The following is a 26535-nucleotide window of genomic DNA, read 5'->3' as shown; positions in this document are numbered from 1 at the left end:
ACACCTCCTACTGGGGATGTGCCTGCAACCAAGGTACATGCCCTTGACCGGAATCGAACCTGGGACCTTTCAGTCCGCAGGCTGACGCTCTATCCCCCGAGCCAAACGGTTAGGCCTATTTTATTTATTGATGAGAGAGAGAGAGAGAGAGAGAGAGAGAGAGAGAGAGAGATTGAATTGTTTGTTCCATTTATTTATAGATTCATTCATTGGTTGCTCCTTATATGTGCCCTGATCAGGGATTGAGCCCAAAACCTTGGGCTCCAACCAACTGAGCTATCGGGCCAGCCAGAGCTCTGATTAGAAATTGAGACTCAGAAGTTAAATGACTTACTTGCAGGCGTAAGGTTACTATGTTGTAGCATCAAGCCTGATTCATAATTATTACTTAATAAATGTTTATTGAATGAGAACAGAATGACTAGATGCATCGTAAGTGGCCTTGGATCTATCTGTTCCCTGAGCCCACAGTTTTTCTAGGAAAGCACATAGCATCTCATTGACTCACGGGGTGAAGGACCCGCGTGGGGACGTGGAGCTGGCAGCTCTGTCGCCTCAGGCTGTCCCTCCCCATTCCCAACCCACCTGCAGTTAGCCCCTCAGGCACCCAGCTCCAGAGCAGAATTCCGGGTATTCACAGTGAAGTAATCACCTCCTTGCTCCAGGCATTTCACAGCCCAGCCCAGGTACCATTTGGAGACTGGCAGGGAGACTGTCTGGTGCACGACTGAAACCTTAAAGGGAAGGGACAGCATTACCATCTGTGCCTCCGCTTAATGCCCTGAACAAGTCCCGTCAAGCATCGAACCCCAGTCCCAATCTGTCCTGTTACTTCAGTTTCTAACATTGAGCAGGTACAGTTCTAGGCTTTGAACTAGGCTTCCCTGACGGAGCATTCTGCTGATGGCGCACCCCCCCCCCCCCCCCCAGCTTATGGGAGGCTGACAGACAGCGTTCCTGCCTTTGAGAAGAGAGTGGATGCATTTCATTGACTCTCAGAGCTGGAAAGGACTATTGTGCTCACCTAGGCTCACCCCTTACCTAGTGCCTGAGAGCCCTGCAGAGCCCCTCACCTCTCACACTTCATCTGTTTAAAGTTGCTTCGGACCTGCCCCTGCGTGAACTCACCTATGATCTGGCTCCTCATAACTCTCTCCTCTGGTCTAGGTTGGCCCTCTGAAGCCATTCCCTTTTTTAAAAAATATTTTTTATTGATTTCAGAGAGAAAGGGAGAGGGAGAGAAAGATAGAAACATCAATGATATGCCCCCTACTGGGGGTCAAGCCCACAACCTTCAACCAGTTTCCCTGATATAAACATAACCATAGAAAAATTATCGAAACTGAGAAATTAACGCTGGAGTACCACTTACTGAACTGCCAGTTCCCACCAGCTTTCCACTAATGTCCCTTTTCCGTTCCAAGATCCAGTTCAGGAGAGTACGGTGCATTAGTATACACCTATTTTTAATTGATATTTTTTAGAGAGGGAGGAAGAGAGAGAGAAACATCAAAATGAGAGAGATACATTGATTGTTTGCCTCCCATACATGCCCTGACCAGGGATGGAACAGGCAACCCCAGGTATGTGCCCTGACTGGGAATCAAACCCATAAACTTCTGGTGCACAGGATGACACTCCAACCAACTGAGCCCCAGTAATTGTGATTACTATTTTGTAGCTGGCTGTTTTCATTGGTAATCCTATATAATAAAACCCTAATATGCAAATCGACCAAATGGTGGAACAACCGGTTGCTATGACACACACTGACCACCAGGGGGCAGATGCTCAATGCAGGAGCTGCCCCCTGGTGGTCAGTACGCTCCCACAGGGGGAGCGCCGCTCAGTCAGAAGCCGGGCTCACGGCTGGCCAGTGTAGCAGTGGTGGCGGGAGCCTCTTCTGCCTCCGTGGCAGTGCTAAGGACCCCTCTGGGGATGTCTGACTGCCGGCTTAGGCCCACTCATAAGCTGGCAGTTGGACATCCCTCAAGGGGTTCTGAACTGAGAGAGGGCACAGGTGGGGCTGAGGGACCCCATTCCCCCCCACCCCAGTGCATGAATGTCATGCACCAGGCCTCTAGTATATTATAAACATTTCCCAGTCAATTAAAATTCTTCCATCATCACCACTTTCAATGGCAGCATAATGTTCCATTATATGGATTTTTCATAATTTTGCTTAGCCAATAGCTTATTTTTCTACATTTAAATTGTTTCTAATTTTTCACTATTATGAAGAATGATGAGGTGAATATCATGCACATACTTTTTTTAAAAAAATGTTTTTATTGATTCCAGAGGTAGAGGGAGAGGGAGAGAAACATCTATGGATCAGCTGCCTCCTGCACGCCCCCAACTGGGCATTGAGCTTGCAACTTAGACATGTGCCTAGACAGGGAATCGAACTAGTGACCTCTTGGTGCATGGGTCAACACTCGCCCACTGAGCCACACCGGCCTGGCCACATACTTTCCATGTACATATCTGATTATTTTGCCACAAGCAAAATCCCAGAAATGGAATTGTGTGGACCTCTCCCCCCACCCCCGCTTCCAAGTCCGTAGCCAGGATGTGGCCCTACTGGTGGCCTTTATATTCAAAAGACTGCTCGCCCCTGAACCTGAAGCAGGCGGGGGAAGAAGCAGAGACCTCAGAGGGGACCGCGGCCTTTGGATGGTGGCGACGGCAAGAGGAGATGGGAGCATCACGAGCTCAGGTGCCCCCTGGCTTCTCAGCCTTCTTCCAGGGTAAGCAGCCCCAGCTAGGTAGCTTGTTTCGTAGGAAGAGAATAATGCTTGCTCTGAGCCCAAGGATAATGGGAAGGGGCTGTGGGGGGAGGGGGGAGAAGCTGCTAATGCATTTTTGCCAGCATCTTTGGTTTCTCCAATATTCAGCCAGACAATTAGCAGGTCCCCAAGGATGGCCTTGCTCCTCACGTCATCCCCATTTCCTATAAATGGGAAGTGGCTGGGGAGTAGGGTGTGTGTGTGGGGGGGGGGGGGGTGAGGGAGGAAGGGAAAGGGACATAATGGTTTTCCTACCACTGACTAGTGGGGAACTGAGACCCAAAGAAGCATCTACTTGCCCAGAATGCCCCAGCCTTGTGAGGTGTAGTGTGGATGTTGGGACTTTCTCTAAGGCTCTGAAGTCACTGGCCAGGCTAAGTGAGGGATTGCTGCCTCTGCCTGGTTCCTGGAGCCCAGAGACTGTGTGTGCTCTGTGTGTGTTGGGGGGGGGGGGGGGGAGGGAGGTTAGTGATTGGACTGAAGGATTGCCTCAGTTTATCTGAAAATAGTACCCATCTCTTGAATGTCATAAGAATTAAATGAGTAAATACATGAAAAGCATTTAGAACGGTGCTTGGCACAATGAGTAATAGTTAGCTACTACTATTATTACACAAGGAGGCTGAGACAGCAGAAAAAGGGGGTGGCCTTTATACTTAAAAGACTGCTCGCCCCTGACCCTAAGGCAGGCAGGGGAAGAAGCAGAGACCTCGAAGGGGACCCCAGCCTTTGGATGGTGGAGATGGCACGAGGAGATGGGAGCATGTTCACAGCACCCTGTGCAGGGCAGGCCCTGAGGAGTGCAGCCACCTGGCTTGGTCCGGAAGGGTCACCTGCACTGGGGAGGCGTGACCTGGCACCTGTCCAGGTGAACAGGCCCTGGGTGGGTCCAGGAGCTCACACCATGCCGTTTGCTCACAAGGTGTAAGGCATGTAGGCCTCTGGCAAAAAATGAGGGAGGGGAGAAGGAGACCCCTATGGCTCTGAGACAGAAAACCTCCCTCTTGCTCCCAGCGCTCTTTCCCCACGCCTGGAAAATACCACGTGCAGTCTCTCTTGGCTCTGTAATTTTCCAGCTGACCTGGAATTCCCCCTGACTCCTGCCCTCCTTTGCGGGGCTGTGGGGACACCCGCTCAGAGACCCAGGGCTCCTAGTCGCTCTGTTGGCCACAAATGGGGATGCCAAAGGCTTTGGAAAGCCCCTGGGGACCTGGAGGGTCACCTGCTGAGGGGTAAGTGCTTCCTAGTTTTCATGTGAAACTTGTTAAATGACTCAAAGATAGGTGTTTTTTTAAAAAATTGATTTTTAGAGAGGAAGGGAGAGGGAGAGAGACACATGCCTGCCCTCTGTGGGGGATGAAGCCGAAACCCCGACCAGAATTGAATGTGTAACCTTTCAAACCCTGGGAGATGCCCAACCCACTGAGCCACACTGGCCAGGCTCCAAAGGCAGATTCTCGATTCTTCTCTTCTCTGTGCCCTCCGGCACCACTCTGTTCCCAGGCCACCAGGGCTCCACGGTTCTTCTGTCTCTTCTCTGTTTCCCATTCTTCTCTGCCTCCCAGCTGGAGGTGCCCTCAGAGATGCCCTGGCCAACCCTTCTCTGTACAGAAGCCCAGAATAAGGAAGGGACTTGCTCCACGCCACACCTGGTTGGCGGCAGAGCCAGCGCTGGACTCCAGTGCCCCCAATGCCCAGCCCGTGGCCCCAGCACGGCCGTCCCTTCAGAGGCATCTTCCTGTGATTTTCCCACAGCAACTGCACGTACCCATCCTGATAAAACTCCAGGGAGGAAACAAAGACGCTGGCCAGCCCGGGCCTCCGGCGCTCTGCCTCCCACCTGCCTCGTTCCACGCTTGTCAAAGGCACCTGGGAACAGGTATCTGTGGGGACCTTGTTCAGCCGCTGACAAAGGGCGCATTTCACTGACAAGTATCCACCCCGCGTCCCCACACACACCCCAAGGAGAGAAAGAAAAGGAACTTGGCTTTCAACTCCAGGAAGAGGGGCTGAGTCAGGTATCAGGAAGCTCTTTCTGCCCCAGAGAACAGCAAACAGTAGAGCGAGTAACAGGACAGAATGTGACATCTCCTTGCAAGGGCTGGTCCTGGATGGGCGGGGTGCCGCTCTGCCTGGGGACCGGGGCATGGCCCGCGGAGCCCCAGCAGGTCACGGCCACAGCCTGGCTGCCGGGAGGGGAGGTGCCGCGCGCTGCCGGGTCGCTGTTACCTAAATGTCTGGGTGGCAGCGGCGAGGGGGCGGTGCGCTGCCCGAGGTAATGACAGGGCGGCCGGGAGCCGTGCGGGGGCTGCCCGTCGCGGTCGCGGCTACAAAGACGGCTCGGAGACCTCGCGCTTCCGTGGCTGGGGGCCCCCCCACCCCCCGGACCCCCTCCGGCCCGCTCGCCCCGCCCCCTCCGGGCCGCCCCAGCGCGCATGCTCTCTCCCCCCCGCGGAGCAACCTGGAGATTTAAAAGCCGCCGGCTGGCGCGCGTGGGGCAGCAGGAGGCCGAGCTCGGCCGCGCCGGCCGGTGACAGCCGCTCGCCTCGGCCAGGTAGGAGCGCGCCCCGTCTCCTCCGGGGGCCGGGGGCCCGGCGCGGGGAGGGGAGGGGCGCGGCGCGGCCCCGCGAGGTCGCGTGCTTCGCGCCCCGCGGGCTGGGACCGACCGCGCGGTGGCCGTCCGGGCGCCGCCGTCGCCTCGAGCCCCAGAGGAGGCGGCGGGGCGGCCGGGCGGCGGAGGGCGGGGCGCCCGCTCGGGTCCCCGCTGGGGCCGGGCGTTCCGGGCGGGAGGCGGGAGGCGGGAGGCGGGCTGGGCTGGACGCCCGGGCCCCGCGGTCCCCGGCTGGCGGCGGGTGGGCGGCCGCGGGCGGCCGGGCGCTCGCTCCTGTTGCACCTCCGCGGCGGAGTTTTCTTTGGAAAGTTGCGTGTATTTTCTTCCCTTGTCTCGCTCCACCGGAAAGGGGCAGATGAGTCACCGCGGCGCGCACCGTCCCGGACTTGGGAGCCGGGAAAGGGGCCGGACGCCCGCGGGAAAGGTGACTGAGCCCTTTGGGACATTCATCTTGGCGCCGGGCTCGGGGCAGGGAGTCGAGGCTGGAGCGTGTGCGCGCGCGCGTGCGGGCTCCTCTGCTTCTCAGCCTGGGTTACCCCCTTGGGGAGTGGAGGGGAGAGGGGGCAAGAAGGGAAGAGGGAAGCTCAGTGCTTAGCCCTCCTGCCTTGCCTTCCCCGGGCTCGGGGAGAGATGAGAGGATCTGAGATGAGCAGACGGTGTGAGGAGGTGGTACCTGGGCCCCTGCTCCAGCTCCCCAGCGCTCCAGGCTCAGGCTCCCCTGCTGCAGAAACCCCCAGGGACCCGCAGGTTTCTCCAGAACCAGGGGCAGCCCTTCCCGGGGACCTGGAGCCCTGTGATGTGCCCTTGCCCTTGACCTCTGAATCAGCTTCCCTCCTCCTGACGGACGCTTTTGACCTCAGCTTTTCCCCTGTGCTTCCTCTTTTCTGGGGAGGCCGGAGTTGGGGGGAGCAAGAGGTTTGGCATGGTGGCGGGGACCTGCCGATGACTTGCCCTTATGCTGTTGCACAGATCGGGCCTCCGTGGAGCAGGGATTAAGAACAGCCCCGCTGCTGCCTTGCTGCCCTGGAGCCTTTGGCTGGGCATAGCCAGTGGACCAGGGCTCCTGGAGGCATTGCTCGGGGATGGAGCGAGGCTCTGGGGGCTTCTGGCTGCTTCTCCTGAGGCACTTAGCCGATCTCCCCTCAGAGCCAGCCTTCGGGTGGACTCACCTGCCCAGGCCTGGGGCAACAGGCTGGCTTAGGAGGGTGGGGAAGGCAGGGGTCGGAGGTGCAGGCTGGATGGGAAGCCTGAGGAAACCCACAGAGCAGCTTCTCCCAGGGAGGGAGTGGGACTGTTTGTGAGGTCAGGGGCCCTTTAGTTGGATGGGTCCCATTCCCTCATTCCTCCCTTATCTCCTCCCCCCAGGCCTGTCATGGAGCCAGGACTCTGTTGTTCCAAAAGGGCTCAGAAAACTGAAGCTTGAGTCAGCAGGATGAGTCTCAAGATAAAAATACAGCTGTGGATGAATGTGCAGCTGTGGGCATACAGGCCCCGATTTAGTGGGTGGCGGGGAGTTTTGTACAGACTCTCGGAGTGCGTGGGGACCTCCCTGCCTCTCCTGGCTCTCCGAGTAACCCCGAGAGGAGGAGCTGGACAGTGATCCTTGGTGGTCCACTCGGGTCCTTCTGGGCCCGTGGGTGGTGGAGGGATGGTGTGGATTCCCCTTTCCCAGCCTGTCCGGCCTCTGGAGAGAAAAGGCAGAGAGGCGGGGATGGCTGAGGACTCCAGAAGTGAAATTAAGCACTAATATCAGGAACATTATCGTCTAATAGCACAACATTATGGATAAAAACCCAGACTGTCAGGAAGACAGCGTTTACATCTTGGCTACTCTCTTAGCTATGGTATGTTGACAAGTTGCTTAACCTCTTCTAAGCTTCACTATCCGTGGCTGCAAAGTGAGGATGAGGATAATAATAATAATATTAATGATAATACCTACTTGTAGCTTTATTATTTATTAGACAACAAACAAATGAAAATATTTATAAATACAGTTCTATATGATATATAAAAGGTAAACAGTGATAGCTCTATTAAATCGCACTGAGAGAGCACTGGGCTGACTGTGCCCAACAGGAAAGATGTGCTCAGTAAGTGTCAGCTAGTATGAGCCACATCCAGTGTATCTGTCACTGTCCCTGACTGCACAGCGGCCCCCAGGCTGGGACTCCCTTCTCGGGTTCTGCTGTAGACCTTGTTTCTTTGGGAGCGAGGTCTCCCGGACTTTGGGGAGTCAGTGTGACGAGGGAAGAGGCTGAGCTGCGGCACCCCGTTGCCTGGGGTTGGATCCTATTTCCCCTTTTGAAAGTTACTTCACCCCTCTGGGCTTCCTCTTCCCCCTCTCCGAATGCGGATAAGGGGACCCACCTCACAGTGTTGTGAGGATGAAATGAGCGCATGCAGGTGACGCTCCGAACGCAGCCGCTGTAGGTCAAAAGAGCTGGGTAAGTGCCAGCTCTGTTATGTGGTGGCAATGAAGACAATCATTGTGGTTTACGGTCCGAGACCAGCGTTTCTTAGCAAGGGAATCACACCATTTATAACTATATGGAAGCTGTGAATGACACATCATGCGGTTGAACTTGTGGTTTGGTGCAAAGAACACACCAGGACTGGATGTCCTGGGCTCCCCCTGTCAGTATCGTGTGTGACTTGTTTCTTCATCTGTCCAGTCACCCCGTCCCCCTTCCCTCCTCAAGTGGGGATGGAAGTGAATCGCGAGGTCACAGATAATATACACTGAGTGGCCAGGTTATTATGACCACCCCATCAGTGCTTCATTGACACTTCCAAAAATACTGAATATTGAAAACTTCCTAAGCAAATACTCTCAAGGTTTTATTATTATTATTATTATTCGCATAACTCATTCACTTCATTGTACTGATGGGGTGGTCATAATAATCTGGCCGCTCAGTGTATATTCTGAAAGGTCAAGAGCCTCCCATGCAGAAAGGTTACTCGTTGCGATTTGTAGGGAAGCTGTGGTGGGGAGGGTGTGCCCTGAATGTGGGTTCAGCTCCCCCCCTCCCCACGGGGATCCTCGCACTGCTCTCTGGTGTCCGGCCTGGCTGTCGTTGGAACAGTCGGTGGCCCTGTTTGCTGGACAGCAAGGGCCGAGGCTGGACCAGCTGGTGCCAGGCCCAGTGTCTTGAGCGCCGATGCCACTTGACTCCCAGCAGTAGCGCTGGAGTGTGGAGCTTTGTCCAGTGTGTTAAGTGTCCCTGTTTGGGGCCAGGGGCTGGTGCCGGAGCCGTCACGGGATGGTCCTGACATCTTGCCAGAGCTTCCTGTCCAGTCCCCTTTTCTGCTGCACGGTGTTTGCTCTCCATGGGAAGAGGTGCCGCTGGGCCCTGAATGACTTGCGGGGGCCTCTTGCTTCTGATGTCGGAGCTGGGCCTCTCTCACCTGTTGGCCTCGTTTCTGTGTCTGTAAAATGGAGATGATACTATTCACCCTGCGAGGTTACCTACTGGGAGGATTAAACGAGATAGGCACGTGTAGCAAAGTGCTGCACAGACCAGGAGCTCAGTACATGTTTGTTTCCTTCCCGTCCTTGTTAATCCTGGATACCAGACCCTCTGGGAGCTGGGATGAGACGGCAAGGCAAAGGGTCCCATAGCCCACAGTCCTTCAGGCACCAAAGTTCGGCCATACCGAATGCCTAGCCAGGCAGGATGCCCTCGGGAGCAGCCAGCCTGTGGCCGCAGCCCCTCTTTCCCAGTGGTCTCTGCCGTGCCCCCTGCCTCTCTAATCTCAAGTGTCCTTTGAGCTGACAAATAGTGTCCAAGCTGGCAGCATGCGGCCCATTCCCAGGGCGTGACGATAGAGCTTCCCACTCCTGGCTCCAGCCATGAGAGAGAGCCGAGCACCCGGAAACCTTGCGTGTGGCCCTGCCATGAATCCCAGGGACGCAGGTTAAATCACATCAAACAGGAACCCCTATTCAGCTTCCCCTGTGAGGCCTTCTGTTGAGCACTGCTCTTCTCATGGTCTGGTGGGGGCTGTGCTCCCTGCTGTCTAGGAGCTGAAGGGCTAGTGGGGTGGGGGGCAGGGAAGTACTGCAAGCCTTCCAGGATGACCCTGAGCTATCAGTATCCAGCCCTGAGGGCTCCCGGGAGGCTTGGGAGAAAAGGGGGGTCCTTGACAGTGTGGGTTCCAGGCAGCCCTGCAGGAGGCGAGGGACTTGAGCTGGACAGGACTCAGGTGAGAGGCCCTGGAGGGCAGGTGACTGGAAGCAAAAACAGGCCCAGTGCTGATGAATATCCTCTTAGACCAGATCTGAGATCAAAACTCGCCCGTTAATTTGGGCTCTGGTATCCTTCCTTCCTTCCTTCCTTCCTTCCTTCCTTCCTTCCTTCCTTCCTTCCTTCCTTCCCTCCTTCCTTCCTTCCTCCCTCCCTCCCTCCCTCCCTCCCTCCCTCCCTCCTTCCCTCCTTCCCTCCCTCCCTTCCTTTCTCTCTCTCTCTCTCTCTCTCTCTCTCTCTCTCTCTCTCTCTCTCTCTTTCCCCCTCCCTCCCTCCCTCTCTCTTTCTCTTTCTTTCTTTCTGTATTTTAAAATATTTTTTTATTGATTTCAGAGAGGAAGGGAGAAGAAGAGAGAGATAGAAACATTAATGCTGAGAGAGAATCATTGATCAGCTGCCTCCAGCCCAGCCCCCGACTGGGGATCAAGCCTGCAACCCGGGCATGTGCCCTTGACTGGAATCAAACCCGGGGCCCTTCAGTCTACAGGCCGACGTTCTATCCACTGAGCCAAACCAGCTGGAGCGGGCCATGGTACTCTTTCCACCACACCTCACTGGGGAGGGGCCAAAGGAGAGGGGGTGGGTGTGGAAGGCCCAGGCCTCAGTGGCTGTGTTTTGCAGATATCTACCCTTTTCTGCATCGTGTTCACCTTTCTTTCTTTCTTCCTTCCTCCCTTCCTCCCTTCCTTCCTTCCTTCCTTCCTTCCTTCCTTTCATTTTTTTTTTTTCACCTGCTCATCCTTCAAGGCTCAGCAACACGGCCACCTCCTCTAGGAGGTCCTAGCACTGAACACGCCCCACTGGAGGGACATGTGTCTTTGCACCTGTCCCACCTCTGCTAACAGGGCTGCAGTCCATTGGCCCAGCACCTTCTCAGGGGGCTCGCACACAGTGGGGCTCAGAGATGGTTGGATGGGTAGTAGGTGAGTTTCAGTGCTCTTTGGTGTTCCTTTGGGGGAGGTTAGGTTGTACTCACTGAGGCATATTTCCTCCACAGGTGGGCAAACTAGAGCTCTTTAATCACAATCATAGTCATAATCATAACAGTCTTTTTTGGAGCCTGCTTGCCCCTTGCTCACCAGTGACTATTTTTGGGAACACATTTCCATAGGACGGAGCCTGGCCTCTGGAATGGGGCTGGTCACAGACCCTAAAATATCAGGGCTGCAAGGTTCTTTGATGCCATCACATTTGAGATCCTAGAGGCGGGAGCAGCAACCTTGTCTGACTCCCTGCTCTGCTCTGCTCTGCTCATCTGCAGGTCTGCTGGACCCTCCATCCCTGGCCTCATTCCCGTACACTTTCCCTCCGAGGGAGGCCAGGCTGCAAGTAGAGGACAAGGGTCATCTGTGCAGATGGGGAGAGCTGCCTGGCAAAGTTCAAGTTCACCAGGAGGGAGGCCAGTTTGAGTTTCACTTTGCAGGAGCTGTAAGAAGAAAAGAGAACAGAGCCCTGACCGGTTTGGCTCAGTGGATAGAGCGTCAGCCTGCGGACTGAAGGGTCCCAGGTTCGATTCCGGACAAGGGCATGTACCTTGGTTGCGGGCACATCCCTAATAGGAGGTGTGCAGGAGCCAGCTGATTGATGTTTCTTTCTCTCTCTCTCATCGATGTTTCTAACTCTCTATCCCTCTCCCTTCCTCTCTGTAAAAAATCAATAAAATATTTTTTTAAAAAAAAAAGAAGGAAAAGAGAACAGAGAGAGGGAACTTCCCGGGGCTTGGAGGATGTGCACAACTCCCCATCCTCCCACATCCGTCCTCTTTCCCCACCCTGGGCGTAGGGATTTCTTGGGACCACTGCCCAGCATTGTAGGGAAGCATTTATTGTGGCCCGAGTAGAGGAAGAATTTGGTCACTAATTTCAGCCAGTTACAGAGTCCAGCTCTGGGAGGGCATAGGGAAAAGGGCAAATTCTGCCCCCAGATGTCTCGGTGACTTGGCTCAGTTTCAGGTGACCGCTGACCCCTGGCACTCGGATGTACTCGAGCAGTGTGAAGGCAAGTGAAGGAGGGTTTTTTGTGGTGGTGGTGGTGGTGGTGGGTGTGAGATCACAGAGCTGTAGGGTGGGAAAGAACCTGAGACAGCTAGTTCTCATTTTACAGGTGTGGAAGCCAAGTCCCAGAGAGGTGAAATGGTTTGTCCAGGCAGCACAGCTGTAAGAGTTTCTGCAACTGGACCACACTGTCCTGGCTCCCAGTTCAGAGCACGTTCCAGAATTTTCAAATGGTTTGAATTTTTCATTCAACTCTTTTTATCTGTGCAACCTTGGGCATGTTCATGGATCTCTCAGTTTTCATTCTTGGGAAATAGGAATATTAAATAGTACCTACTTTGTAGGATTGTACAAATGATATGAATTAGAGAGAGGAGGTATGTCAGTTACCAGCACATGCCGGACACCTCCTGGACAGTTAGTAGGTATCAGCCACTGTGATGGTTTCCCCTGTGGACGGGAACCTCCCTGTCTTATAACATTGGGATGTTTATCCGTCTTGTCCCTCCACCTGCCTCCCCAGCCTCCTACAGCAGGCAGTCTGCTGCACTGACCTCTGCTCACCTGGTGGGGCCAACACCTGGGGAGGCATTTACAGTCTTGGCATTCCTCTTGCCTCTGGGGCTGGAAGAGGCGCTAGTGTGTGTAGGGGGGTGGGGGGGGGGAGAATGGAAGGGAGAATAAAGGGGTAGCTGGTTGCTCTCTGACTTCTGCTGCTCCTGTTGGGGAAAGAGCCACCTCTCCAGACTGCTCCGCCGAGGAGGCCTGGACAGCTGAGGAAGAGGCTGCCAGGAACTCCCACTGCCAGTGGGACCTTCGTTCTGGAAGGCTGTTCGAAAACCGAGTCACTTTTTCCCATTAGAAATCATGTAAACTGAATTAATCCGTCCCAGACCCCCCCAAATGATTCCCTGTTTTAATCTTTCTTATACATAGTACATGTCTATTGTACTGTTTAATCTATAAATTAACACTTTAAAAACAAAAAGGACACTAAATGTAAATGAAAATTTAACCAAAAGGAAAGGAAATGTACAGTAAAAAAGGAAAATCTATAATAATAAAAGCGTAATATGCAAATTAGACCGGATAGCCAAACAGCATTCCAGATGTCATTCCCGACGTCCTTCCGGATGAAGCCACTGTGGCAGGGACCAAGGCAGAGGTGGTTAGGGGTGATCAGGCAGGCAGGCAAGTGATTAGGGGCAATCAGGCAGGCAGGCAAAGTGGTTAGGGGTGACCAGGAAGGCAGGCAGAGTGGTTAGGAGAGATCAGGCAGGCAGGTGAGTGGTTACGGGTGATCAGGCAGGCAGGCAGGCAGGCAAGCAGTTAGGAGCCAGTGGTCCTGGATTGCGAGAGGGATGTCGGACTGCTGCGGGATCAGGCCTAAACTGGCAGTCGCACATCCCCTGAGGGGTCCCGGATTGCAAGAGGGTGCAGGCCGGGCTGAGGGACTCCCCCGCTTCCCCATGCACGAATTTCGTGCACCGGGCCTCTAGTCTTCTATCTATAATAATAAAAGGGTAATATGCTAATTAGACTGAACATCCTTCCGGACGACCTTCCGGATGAAAGTTAGGCTTCAAGGGAAGCCTGGGTCCCGGTGCCAGAGGGAAGCCGGTGTCGGCAGCCAGGCGGGGGGAAGGAAGGCCTACTCTTGCACGAATTTCATGCATCGGGCCTCTAGTTTAACAATAATTACAAGCAGCAAAAAACAAAACACACAAAAACAGGAAAATATTCACAGCACAATATCCTGAGATTTTAACAGTGAGTGGTAACTGACTCATATTTGCACATGCTTTCCTTTGTTTGTCACCTGAGAGATGCGTGACTGATCATACAAGAATCAGCATGAAAGGGCTGTCAAGTTGAGAAGGGAATTGTTCGAGATGGGAGATGTTCGAGAAACCAGGTCTCCCTGTACTTTCTGTCAAACCTAATGGCTATGAAGTTGGTCGTATTGAGCCAAGTTTTCTTGCCTGTCAAATGGGTCTACTCATGTACCCACCTCATCGGGCAGGTGGGAGATTGAAATGCTCAGAGGAGTGCCTGGCACATAGTGTCTCGATGGTAGCTGCTGTTAGTAACTGCAGATGGGAAAGCGGAGGCTCAGGGAGGCCAATGAGCAAGGGCACACAGTCAGAGTAAGTGGTGGAGTTGGCATGCAAACCCAGGTCAGACTGATGGCAGAGTCTAGGTCACCCTCAGAACCTGCCAGGTTCAGGGGTCTGCAGCCCCGGGATGGGGGGTGGGGGAGTGAAAGAGAGCTACCCAGGTTGTCTTGGTGTGGAGCAGTGATGGCGAACCGTTTGAGCTTGGCGTGTCAGCATTTTGAAAAACCCTAACTTAACTCTGGTGCCGTGTCACGTATAGAAGTTTTTTGATATTTGCAACCATAGTAAAACAAAGACTTATATGTTTGATATTTATTTTATATATTCAAATGCCATTTAACAAAGAAAAATCAACCAAAAAAAATGAGTTCGCGTGTCCCCTCTGACACGCGTGTCATAGGTTTGCCATCACTGGTGTGGAGGTACTTGGTCAAGGTGACTCAGTGTGACCTTGGGTCACAGCTGTTCTCAGAAAGGAAGCCTGGTTGGGAGACCCATTGCCTGGAGTTAGATGTCTATTTGTGTTGACTGTCACCTGGTGCCAGGTGACCCTTGGGAGGTGCTTGGCCTTAGGCTGGCCAAGGTGAGGGTCAGGCCTGCCATTGGATTGGAGAGGGGAGGAGAGACCAGAGTGAGCTCAGGGACTGTTCCCCCCTCCCTTCCCCCAGCCTCCTCCGGCATTTGCTCCTTTCAGAAGCTGGGCTGCGGCTCAGACAGGGCAACAAAAGCAACTTTCCTCCAAGCCACTGCCACCTGTTGGGTTTTCACACATTGGGGCTGAGTGCGGGGAGGGGGCCGTTGCCCTTTTCCCAGTGTCTGTGCTGTGCCCCCGCGGGCCCCCCAGGGCCTGGGATTCTCTGTGCTGCCTAACATGACAGGGCTCATGAGCTGGAGGGGGTGGGGGGCCCCCAGCAGCTGGAAGGGGAATTGAGTGGGAAGGGGCTGGTGCTGGCAGCCGGGAGAGAGTTTGATGGATTACTCTGTGGGCCTAGAGGTTTCTCCCTAATCCCCCTTTGTGTCCCAGCCTGCAGCCCCCTCGCTCTCTCTGACAAGCTGCTAAGCAGAAGGCTTCCAGTCCAAGTGAAGAAAAGGCAGCGCAGCAGGCGGACGCTAAATCCCTGGCCTCTGGGCCCTGGGGGAGGCGGGAGCCAGGGAGCCAGGGAGCCAGCCTGGGAGGGGACTGATCTTCCTCCTTGGGCCTGGCCCTTATTCTCACAAGTCTCGTAAGGTGCAGGGGTTGCATTCTGAGTGGTGTGGGCAGGGGGAGTCCTTCTAAGTCGTGCGCCCTGGCTATTTGTGCAAATCTCTGCCTTTTTATGGGGTGGGGCCAGGAAAAGCAGACCCTCGCTTCTTCGGAAGTACTTGAGCCCAGAGAATCAAAGACGAAATATGGGCTGGAGGGTGCTGCACCAATGATGCACAGTCTAATCCTGTGCCCCTTCGACCAGCTGCCCAGGGAGGGACACGGGCCCTGAGACAGTGGCGGCTCATGGCCTCACAAGGATGCTCACGCTCAGGTGCCCTGGCTGCCAGCCTGGCTTCTTTCTGGGGTGTCCTAAGGCTTCCTGTGGAGCTGCATTTCTGGAGTGCAGTGTGCTGGGTTTTGCTGGGGAAGGTCAAGGATGTTGGTCCCAGGGACTGCGGCAAGGGGGTGGCCGACAGGTGGCTGGGCTGGTGAATCCCCAGATCTCTTCCCTGCCCCCAACCTAGAGGGGCTGGGAGAGCTCAACCTGGAACCTGATTCTGGGGTCCAGTCCTATGTGGAGGAAGCGGGGATCCTCCCAGCCTTGAGGTCTTGCAGCTTCCACCTGAAGGTTGCTCCCCACCCTCAGTCCTGGCCTGGGGTGGGACCTCCACCCCCTCGTGTAGGGTGGTTCGTTGGGGAGATTGGCCTGGAGAAACCCCACCCTTCTGCCGCTGAGTCATCACCCCCCTGGCTAGCCTCCCTGGTCCCCAGTTTCCTCCTCTGGGGAGGGGGAGGGGGAGTGAGACAGGAGCGAGCCTCCCCAGGAGCTGTGAGAAAGCCGGCTGTCTTTGTGAGCGTGGAGGGAGGAGGGCACAGTCGCCTGCCCGGCGGGGTCAGGGTGGGGGCTGCTGCCGTTTGATGTGCCCGGGCGGGGTGTGGGGACGCTGGCCCGAATAAAGAGGCCATAGAATTGCTGCCTGACACTGGCCCACCGCGGGGCTGCCTCCGCCCGGCTCCCTCGGCCTCTGTCTGTCAGTGTCAGCCCAGGGACTCTGCTCCCCACAGCTCCCCTTCAGCCTTGCGTGCGGGGTGGCAGGAGCCCCTTTGAAAGCCCTCAAAGGCCCCTTTATACGTCCCTCTGACCCTCCCTGCCATGGGGAGCCGAGGGAGTGGGCTCGGTTGCCTTTCCTCCCGCCTCCTCCCCTGTGATCAGAATTCTGGAGAAAGTTCAGGCCACGCTCCTGGCGTTGCTGTTTCATTTCCCCACACTCCCCGCTGGGCCTGACCTGAAGTGGGTGTGGCCGAGCCCACCGCCTGCCCCGGGGCGCCACGTGGAGGAGCACGGGGCGCTGTTTAGGTCTTCGTGTCTGGAGCTGGACAGACAGAAGGCAAGTTCACTGACCCTGCCGGGCCCTTGGCTCTCTGGGCTGGGGTCCTGCTCCCCGGGGTGAGGAAGGATGGCCCGGGTGGAGCCCCAGGAAGGTTTGCAGAGTCTTGGGCTCCCTCCAGCTTTCTTGCTTCCCTGTCCTGGGGGCCAGGAGAAGAGGGAGGCCATTTGGAACTCGAGAGGGTCTTGTCCTCGAAGGCTGAAGGCCATGGTTCCTCTCTGGGAGGTCTGGCCAGGCGCGCCCTTTCAGTACCTCCCCACCCCTCCCCACCAGGTGTGTGGAGTCTGCCTCTTTGGGTTGATCTTCTGTTTGCCTGACAGGCAGATGCTCCCAGAGCAGTGGGCCTGGAGGGTACAGGGGGGAATTGGGTCCTGTCTCCCTTCCTCCGTCCCCTGGGGAGGACAGGGAGCTCCCCAAACGGGGGACTGGCAGTGCTCCACCACTTTCAAGTTTTAGCCGGTGCCCTGGGGCTGCTTGTAGGGGTGTAGCCAGGGCAGTGGTACTGAACCCCTTCCTCTCCTCCCACCTCTCTGGGCCTGGGAGACAGAGGGGCTGCGCTGCCCGGACTGTGCCAGGGAAGTGGCCTGGAGGGACTGGAGTTAGTGCTGAGGGAGCCCTTGGTCACTTCCTCCCCCTGAGGGCCCCGGAGTGGGGATGAAGGGGGCAGACTGGGGCACTGGGGTCGATGCCAGGAGAAGAAAGGGGGCTTTGGAGGGGAGAGCATTCTTTTGGCTTAGGACTCCTCAGGCACTTCCAGGCTGGCAGGAGCAAAGCCCGAGGGTGGTGAGAGTGCCCTGGACCCCCCCCCCCCCCCCAAACACACACACACACCATAGACATCAAAAAGGGGCGGACGGGCTCAGTAACCTAAGAACAGTGGCAGAGCAGGGCTGGGAGCCAGCCGACTTCCTAACCTACTCCTTTCAATGAATTCCTCACCTGGTCCAGCCCGGGTTTCCAGGTTAGCGCCTCTGGGGGAGGGGAGAGGTGCTGAGGAGGGGGGACGGCTAATGGGCTATCTGGGTTGTAGGTGGATGAGGGGAGAGTCCTCTCTGCACCCCTTTTTCTCTTTCTCCCTTGTGGGCTGAGGAGCTGGATTGGGGGGGGCGGGGAGGCGGGGTGGCAGGTGGGTCATTAATAGTTGCTGGAGAGCTGCAATTTATTTTAAAGGAGAGCAACCAGGTCTTGGAAATGGGGGAAGGTTGTGGGTGAGGCTGGGTCTGACCACTTCTGTTTGCCCAGGGAGGGCCTGGCCCTTAAAATCCAGAGCAGGTGAGTGTCCAGGGTCCGCCCAGGCTGCGGGCAGGGAGTGGACTGGGCTGGAAGCCTTCTGACGCAGAACCCCTCCCTCCACGCTGGAAGGCACCCCTGGCCTCTGTGCCATCGACTGCTTTCCTTCTGGGGTGCTCCGGCCATGCAGCCTCTGGGGAGGGGCTTGGCTCAAGCTGAACCCACACTTGCCCAGCTAACAGTGGTATCCGGTACCCCCTCCCCCCTTTGGGGCCTTGTGGGCCTGTGTTTTACACTCTTCCCATGCCACTGAGCCGGTGCCCTGCCCCAGCGCTGATGGGCTGGGTCTGGGCGGAACTCTGGGGAGGAGGTGGCTCAGCCTTATCTGATCTGCCAGCTGCAGAGCCCGTGGCAGTTATGGGATGGAGACCTCTACCCAGGATTGATAGCCATCTGATTTCTCTGTGGCACAGTGCAGAGAGCACCTACGACACATTTTGTAACACACAAGGCCCTGTGGAGCTGTCATTTGAAAAGATAAAAGAGGTTGAAGTGCCAAGTTACGAGATGCTGAGTGAGATTGGAAGAGGGGATGAGTGGAGGCGAGGGTGCTCCAAGTGGGGAGGAGACTAGAGCCTGGCCCGCTGCCACAGCATCTGTTGGACTGAGCCGGCGAGGCAAGGGACGGCTCCCGACTCCAGCCCCCTGTGGCCTGGGCTCGGTGCACCCACCTCCTTTGACACGGAGGACAGGTTAGAGGACTTGCCTTTTCACACCCGGGTGCCCCTTCTATGCCTCCTCTTCGTGGCTGACTTGATCTTCCCTCTTTTTTTTTTTTTTTATATTTTTTATTGATTTTTTACAGAGAGGAAGGGAGAGGGATAGAGAGTTAGAAACATCGATGAGAGAGAAACATCGACCAGCTGCTTCCTGCACACCCCCCACTGGGGATGTGCCCGCAACCAAGGTACATGCCCCCGACCGGAATCGAACCTGGGACCCTTCAGTCCGCAGGCCGACGCTCTATCCACTGAGCCAAACCAGTTAGGCGATCTTCCCTCTTTTGTGGTCACTTCTGAACAGGGCAGACTGCAGCACTAGTAGGTGCTGTGGTTATGAAGCAGGATCAGGGTGGGATCTCTGTGCACAGCGGTCAGGCCTGGAAGGAAGGGCTGAGGGACTTCTCTGCTGAGAATGGAGTTGTTTGGGGAGCAGAGAAAGGCTGCCGGGGAAGTGGTGGGGCATCCTGCCAGCCCAGGGGTCACAGGGCAAGGCAGTTGCTGACAGTTGGTGGTTTCACACCCCTGTGAGGCTGGCACCTGGGAACAGCCTGGCCCAGCTGTGGCCCCACTGTCCCCACTGTCCCGGGACAGCCGGGCAGCACACGTGGGAATGTTTCCTCTGCATGAATGCCGAGCGCCGGAAGAAGCTAAGGGAGAGGTGTTCAGGCCCAGGTTCCTGGAGAGGAGCGCTCTTTCAGCGGCTCCGTGACAGATTCAGACCCACCCAGCAAACCACAGCCTCCCTCCCCCCCCTCGTCCTGTCCGTGGGGGTGGGAGTTCTGGTGCAACATGGCTCGGGGCCAGGCAGTGCAGAAAGGAGGCGCTGCTCTTAACAAAGGGGACTGGAACGGCCCGGCTTTGGGAGATGAGAGAGAAGCAAATCGGCCCTGCCTGGTGGGGGTTTCCAGGGGCACCTCGATAACAGGGCCCGGGGATCCGGGAATTCAGTTGGTTTGATTTTTTTTTTTTTTCCATACCAGCAGGCGAGGGCACTTGCAAGGGTATCCAAGACAGAGAATAACCGATATCCGTTTGGCTCTGGAGTGTGCTGAGGTTTAAAAATCATATTTACCTTATTCATTATGTCAGCCTTAGGCTAATATAAACATGCACTTCCTGATTGGGCAGCCAGGGGGTGGCACCTAGGTGGCAGGGCCCAGCACCAGCCTGGGAGTGACCAGGATTTAGGGCCATCGGAGCAGATCCTGGAGCCCCGGTTCCCAGGACCTCGCACTCAGTGTGGGATGTGTTCCTGCCCTTTTAGGATCTGAGTGACATGTCCCCACCGAGGCACCCGCGGCAGCAGGCACTGAGCATGGGCTGAGAAGCCGGACCTGCACGGAGGGCTGGCGGAAATGGGCTCCTGGCTGCGTCCTCGGCAGTCTGTGGCCGTGAGGAGGAGAGGCCTGGGCGCCTGGAGTGGGACTGGGACCAGGCGGTTCTGGAGCGAGTGACGGGGTCAGAACCCTACCCACCTGGCCCGCCATGGTCCAGAGGCTGTGGGTGAGCCGCCTGCTGCGGCATCGGAAAGCCCAGCTCCTGCTGGTCAACCTGCTGACCTTCGGCCTGGAGGTGTGTCTGGCCGCGGGAATCACCTACGTGCCACCCCTGCTGCTGGAAGTGGGGGTCGAAGAGAAGTTCATGACCATGGTGCTGGGTAAGTCACCACCTACCTCCTCCTGCCTCCTGTTCTAGATACATGCCACCTGGGCATAAGGCAACAGTGCCTCTGTCCACAGAGCCACCTGGCGGGAGAGGGGGCTGTCTGGGCTGAGAGGGTCCCAAGAAGAAGAAAAGGCGACATGCCCTGTTCACCACTATGCCCCTGGCCCTGCATCATGACCAGCTCATGGGGACACTGTAGAAATGGCCCTTCCCTTTGGGCTGGCCCTTTCTCATTCCTGTCTATTATCTCATTTAATGCTTGCTGCAAGCCGTGGAGGGTGTCTAGTCCAGAGAGAAGATAGTGGAGGTCTATCAGAAGTTAGTGACCTAGCCAGCTGTACACCTGGCTGCTGGGTAGTAGGGTTAGGGTCTCCCAGCCAGGGCTCCTGCTTACCTGTGGGGTGAATTCTGCAAAAGCCACTAAAGGCAAGTGGGCAGCCCCGTGCGGCTCCCAGGCGGCAGGGGCTCTGCCAGGATGATGGGCTCTGGAGTCGGACCGCCTGCCGAAGCCCTGCCTCCCGCCCTCCTCGCCCTAGCCCTGGACACGAGTCTCACTCATCCGTCGCTCCATGCCTCAGTTTTCCCACCTGAAAATGGGGCGTTAGTGACCCCAGCTGTGAGGAGTACATTAGAGTCCCTAAGTACTCAGCACAGTGCCCAGGGCAGGAGCGGTCCTCCCTGTGAGAGTATCACGGTCGTTCCATCCTCCCCAAGGAGGTCGGTCCCCCTGCCCCCGCCCCAGCCCCAGCCCCAGCCCTGGCTCACACTACCTGCCTTTCTCGCAGGCATCGGTCCAGTGCTGGGCCTGGTCTCGGTCCCACTCCTAGGCTCAGCCAGTGACCACTGGCGTGGGCGCTACGGTCGCCGGAGGCCCTTCATCTGGGCCCTGTCCCTGGGCGTCCTGCTGAGCCTCTTCCTCATCCCGAGGGCCAGCTGGCTGGCGGGGCTGCTGTGCCCGGACACCCGGCCCCTGGAGCTGGCACTGCTGATCGTGGGCGTGGGGCTGCTGGACTTCTGCGGCCAAGTGTGCTTCACTCCGCTGGAGGCCCTGCTCTCTGACCTCTTCCGGGACCCCGACCACTGTCGCCAGGCCTTCTCCGTCTATGCTTTCATGATCAGCCTCGGGGGCTGCCTGGGCTACCTCCTGCCTGCCATCGACTGGGACGCCAGCGCCCTGGCCCCCTACCTGGGCACCCAGGAAGAGTGTCTCTTCGGCCTGCTCACTCTCATCTTCCTCACGTGCATGGCGGCCACACTGTTTGTGGTCGAGGAGGCGGCACTGGACCCAGCCGAGCCAGCGGAAGGGCTGTCCGTGCCCTCCAGGCCAGTCTGCGGCTGCCCGTGTCGCGCCCGCCTGGCTTTCCGGAACCTGGGCGCCCTGTTTCCCCGGCTGCACCAGGTCTGCTGCCGCGTGCCGCATGCCCTGCGCCGACTCTTTGTGGCCGAGCTGTGCAGCTGGATGGCATTCATGACCTTCACGCTGTTTTACACGGACTTCGTGGGCGAGGGGCTGTACCAGGGTGTGCCCAGGGCTGAGCCAGGCACTGAAGCCCGGAGACACTACGATGAAGGTAAGGCTCCTTGGCGGGGGAGGGCGGAGTAGGGGGGTTGGGGGGCTCAGGCATAGGGGCATGCCCACCACCTGTGCCTGGGCAGGTAGCTGTGCACCTCTGCACCCTGACTTGCCCATCAGGAAAACGGGCCCAGCCTCTGCCTGCAGCTCCTCAAGGTTACAGAGCAGCTGAGCCTGCAGTCTCAGTAGAGCCTGGGGCTGCTCTGGGGGTTTGATCAGGGCCCTTGTCCCAAAGTGACAGAAAAGGCTGCGCTGATTGAAGGTCCAAAGGGAGTGGAGGAGTCCAGGCTGGCGTGTCAGGTCTGCCTGTTCAGTGGTGTCCCCTGCTCCCACTCCTGACTTTCCAAATCCCCTTGCCAACACCTTGCGGCCCAGGTGTCCTGGAACCTCAGAGCCTCTGGCGAAACTGTCTTTGTGTCCCTCTCGTCCTCCTAGCTAGCTGAGCACTAGCCGGGGCTGCCTATACACCCTCAGAGCGGCTTCCGCTGCCCTTAGCCAGTAGCTCTGGCCACATTCCCTGAAGTCAGTGGGACGGCCTAGACTCCTGGGGTTACAGGTAGGGTAGGAGGGTGCTGGGGAGCAGGGCTGACCTAGCAGGTCTTGGGCAGCAGGTGTCCATGGCCCCTAACTCTGAGCACCCCCAGATTGCATTGGGCCCCTCCCCCTCCTCGCCTGACTGCCTCTCTCCCGCCTCTCTGTCTAGGAGTCCGGATGGGCAGCCTGGGGCTGTTCCTGCAGTGTGCCACCTCCCTGCTCTTCTCCCTGGTCATGGACCGGCTGGTGCAGCGATTCGGCACGCGGGCAGTCTACCTGGCCAGTGTGGTGGCTTTCCCCGTGGCTGCGGGCGCCACGTGCCTGTCGCGCAGTGTGGCTGTTGTGACCGCCTCAGCAGCGCTCACCGGGTTCACCTTCTCCACCCTGCAGATCCTGCCCTACACGCTGGCCTCCCTCTACCACCGGGAGAGGCAGGTACTCACACCGGATGCTACCTTGGGCCTTGGGGGGGGGGGCGGGGGGGTGTTGTGGGGTGGAGTGGGGCTGGCTGGCCCAGAACTGGGCTCAGGCAAGAGAAGTTTGAGAAAGCAGCCTTTGATCAGAGAGGAAGGCCAGGCCGCCCCAGGGCCAGAGTGGGCTGCGGAAGGAGGGTATAGATTAGCTTCTGGGAACGACTTCCTGGTGTCAGGATTATAAAGCACTTGAGTGGATGATTGCAGGAAGTGCAGAATCCTTCCCTGGGGGAGTCCTGAAGAGTCGTGCCAAGAAGCTCTCTGACCAAGAAGCCCTCTGACGGCTGGGCTGTGCTGTGGGGGCAGGGGGTTGGGCCAGGTGACCTTGGGGCCCAGCTTCTGCAGATGGGAGCGGGGGTGGCCTGGTGTTGGGCAGAGGCTGGGAGGGGCGGACTGACCTGGGCCTGCTTTGGTCTCCCAGACGGGAAGGCTCCTCACTGTCCCCTCTCATGCTTTATCTGCCTCTTCCTATTGAATTCTCTCTTTTCTTTTCCTGTTTTTCCCTCTTCCTTTGTTCCCTTCCCCCACCCCCTCGGCCTGACACCACTTGCCTGGACACTTGAAGTGGGGGTTTCACACTAGCCTTTCCAGGGGCCCCCTTTTGTGGGCAGCCTCCTGACCAGGCCATATATATGGTCAACTTTGTCTCCTCCACTGGCCTCGCTGAGCTACAGTCCTGGGCGCAGAGCTCTGCCCAGACAGGCAAGAAGCTGGGGTGTCCCCAGGAAGGAGATGCAGGTGTGTCCTTGGAGCTTCCGGACTTGGGGAGACGTATCTCTGCCCTTGTAGAACATGAGTGGGTAGCAGGGAAGCAGCAAACTGAAGGCTGGTTAACCAAATCGGTAGCTGCAGGCGGGAAGGAATGGAGGGAGGGGCCAGGGTTCTGGTTGGGGGAACCTGATTCCTGAGACCCCTGTCGGCACACGGATAACCTTCAGCAGCCTCCACTCTTCCGCTGCCCGGGCTGCGGGCTTGGGGCTGATGTCCCGAGGCCAGGCTTGGGCACGTGCACTGGTGCCAGGGAACATACAGGGGCCGGTCTTCCCCTTGGACCGAGGAGCACTTCTAACTCCAGGGGCCCCTCCAGGCTCCAGCCTCACTGGTCTTTCCTGGGGTAGCAGGCAGGGAGGGGAGGGCTTGGGAGGCCCCTTCCAGCAGTCGCTAATGGCACACCTGGCCCTGTGCATTGCCTGCACCTGTCTTTGCCCACTTCCGTGAGTCATGGGCTCCCCGGGGGTCAGGGGTGAGCTCTGCCACGGATCTCAGACCTAATGCAGCCAACTAGACTTCTAGCTTCAGATTTGTCCTATCCCTGCCCCCTGCCCGCCTCCCAGTCCTGAAGAGGGTTCTGACTCGGCCCAGACCAAGCTCAGGTTTCTGACCCGCTGCCTGGTTTTCACTAAGGCCTGTGGACTGGTGTTCTCATCGCCGCGGGACTCCCAGGCCTGGGTACACACCATCCTCGTCCCCTTTTCCTTCCTCTGTTCCCCCAGGTATTTCTTCCCAAGTACCGAGGAGATGCCGGAGGGGGTGCCACTGAAGACAGCCTGATGACCAGCTTCCTGCCCGGCCCCAAGGCCATGTCCCCCTTCCCCAATGGACACGTGGGTGCCGGAGGCAGCGGCCTGCTCCCCTCTGCGCCCGCGCTCTGCGGGGCCTCCGCCTGCGATGTCTCCATGCGTGTGGTGGTGGGCGAGCCGCCCGAGGCCAGGGTCGTTCCAGGCAGGGGCATCTGCCTGGACCTCGCCATCCTGGACAGTGCCTTCCTGTTGTCCCAGGTGGCCCCGTCCCTGTTCATGGGCTCCATCGTCCAGCTCAGCCAGTCTGTCACTGCCTACATGGTGTCAGCCGCAGGCCTGGGTCTGGTTGCCATTTACTTTGCTACGCGGGTAGTATTTGACAAGAGTGACCTGGCCAAATACTCAGTGTAGAGCACTTCCCACCCACTGAGCGAGGGCCTGCCTCCCTGGGTCCCAGCTCCCCCTCTTCCAGGCTCCATAGGGCTGTGGGGCTGGCTTCCCAGTTTCTATTGCTGCCCAAGTGGTGTGGCTCTCTGCTGCCACCCCATGGCGGTAAGGTGCGTAGCTGCACAGGTAGGGCACTGGGCTTCCGTCCCACCTCTCCCATCCTTAGGGCTGTGGCTGACTCCACATGGGCCTAAGCCTGGACTTACAGGGAGAGAAGGTCGGGGCATTTGACTAGCACCGTGCACTGGAATTCAGGACTCTCGCGGGATTACCCAGGCTCAGGGGAACAGCTAGCGCCCTGATCAAGACATACCAAGAGAAGGTACTTGGGGAGCTGAGTAAACTCAGCCACCAGGTCTCCTCTCTCCAAGCCCCCATATCCTATAGGTTCCCCCAATGTTGCTCTGGTGTGAAACTCTCCCCCACAGGATTTGAAAGTATGGAAGTTAGTTGGGGGGCAGATTTCTGAGGGGAGAGGGGACACTGCCTGTCCTCCCAGCACTGCCTTTCCACGGATGCCCCCAGCCCTGTGTCATCAGGACATGGCTTGTTGGCCCCTGTGTCTCCATCATAGGGACACAGGCCTTTAAATATTTAACTTATTTATTTAAATAGAGGGGAATCAATTCCCAGCTCTGTGTCTGGGCGGTGACATCCTCAACGACAGGGCCCCCGGAGATGGCTGGTGACTGGGCCAAGCATTGCCAGCATCTCCTTTTCCTGGAGTGATTGGTCTGGCCCCAAAACTTTCTAACCCAGGAGTTCGGAAGCTCTGCTCGCCCCAACTGATCCCGACTCCTCTCACCCAAGGCTGGTAAAGGCGGAGGGTTGGGCTGCAGGTCTCAGCGGCCTCCCTGGACTGCCCTCCTCTCTCGGCCCAGCCTGCCCGCCCGACTCCCCTCTGCTTCCTCTAGGACTGGGCTGATGAAGGCGCTGCCCACCCCTACCTTTCTCCACTGGCTTCACAGCCTCTCTCGGGGGCTGTTTCGGGACCAGAAGCACTCAGTGTGGCTCCTCGAACCTTTATCCGTCTCAGCCCCAGGGCATATCTGTGCTTGGGGACACTCGCACAGAATCTCAGGAGCACCCCCTGCCTAGGTTAAGGAGGGCATATCTCTGGGGGGTTTTAAGTGCCGTTTGCAATAACGTCATGTCTTATTTATTTAGCGGAGTAAATATTTTATACTGTATGTGAGCAATCAGAATATAATGTTTATGGTGATGAAATTAAAGGTTTCTTATATGTTTAATTGGCCTGTATTTATCTCCGCTGCTGGGAAGGACCAGATTTCTCAAAAATTATCCTCGGATCCCTTCTCATTGGAGCTGGGTTTTTGTGTGTGTGTGTGGGGGGGGGGGCAGCTTCAGTTCCCAGCGTCACCAGCAGGTGGAGCCATAGACCAGTACTCTAGTCCTTTGGTGATTGGGTGTGGCTGTGCTACCCCCTGGATTGAGGGGTTCCTTTGGGAATGTGGGGGGAATGAAGGGGAGTGGGGGCATTTTCCTTCTCAAAGGGCTCATAGTGTGTCCAAGGAGATGGAGCAAGCACCCATTATCAACTACAGCAATACGAACTCCCCTGCTGTGCAGGTGAGGATGTTGACCCCTCTGTGCCTCCGTCCTGCCCTTCCTCATTTCCTTCATCCCTCCTGCCAGGCTCAGGTCAAGTTCAGAGACTTCTCTGCCTTGTCGCCTCCCTCAACTTGACGGGTCTTCCTGTCCTTTAAGTAGTTGCTAGCAAAAAACAGTTTTGTTCATTTTTAAAATGTTCTATATTTTATTTAACTTTTTATTATGGAAATTTCAAGCATACATGAGTAATGAACCTGGTATAATGAGTCCAAGTTCAACAATTATTAATGTTCTGACATTTTTGTTCCATATCCTGCAACCTACCTCCTGCCTTTTTTTGGTGTGTGTGTGAGATACATATATTAACAAAGAGCTTTTTTAAATTTTATTGTTATTTTTTAAAA

At 56.8% G+C, this 26535-nt stretch overlaps 1 protein-coding gene across 2 annotated transcripts; it reads left to right on the top strand.

Moving 5' to 3' along the window:
- Positions 1-5189: 5189 nt before the first annotated feature.
- Positions 5190-25809, top strand: SLC45A3 (solute carrier family 45 member 3). 2 transcript variants are annotated; one of them, XM_059674692.1, is made up of 6 exons: positions 5201-5343; positions 5750-5824; positions 19612-20004; positions 20798-21583; positions 22289-22554; positions 24086-25809. In XM_059674692.1, the coding sequence occupies exons 3-6, from the start codon at positions 19833-19835 to the stop codon at positions 24521-24523; spliced, it is 1662 nt and encodes a 553-aa protein (XP_059530675.1). In that variant the 5' UTR covers positions 5201-5343; positions 5750-5824; positions 19612-19832; the 3' UTR covers positions 24524-25809. The 2 variants fall into 2 exon arrangements, with proteins under 2 accessions (XP_059530673.1, XP_059530675.1); XM_059674690.1 differs by lacking the exon at positions 5750-5824 and having other exon boundaries at positions 5190-5343.
- The last annotated feature ends 726 nt before the right edge of the window (positions 25810-26535 follow it).

Source organism: Myotis daubentonii, chromosome 18 (genome assembly GCF_963259705.1).
Source record: "Myotis daubentonii chromosome 18, mMyoDau2.1, whole genome shotgun sequence".
NCBI lineage: Eukaryota > Metazoa > Chordata > Mammalia > Chiroptera > Vespertilionidae > Myotis > Myotis daubentonii.
This window is presented reverse-complemented; position numbering and strand designations above follow the sequence as displayed.

What these genes read in the sequence shown, in the direction of transcription:
- SLC45A3 (XM_059674690.1), top strand. Translation starts at nt 19,833, where the DNA reads ATGGTCCAGAGGCTGTGGGTGAGCCGCCTGCTGCGGCATCGGAAAGCC. An exon ending in GTTCATGACCATGGTGCTGG is followed by an intron (nt 20,005 to 20,797) that starts GTAAGTCACCAC and finishes CCTTTCTCGCAG; the next exon opens with GCATCGGTCCAGTGCTGGGC. An exon ending in TCTACCACCGGGAGAGGCAG is followed by an intron (nt 22,555 to 24,085) that starts GTACTCACACCG and finishes CTGTTCCCCCAG; the next exon opens with GTATTTCTTCCCAAGTACCG.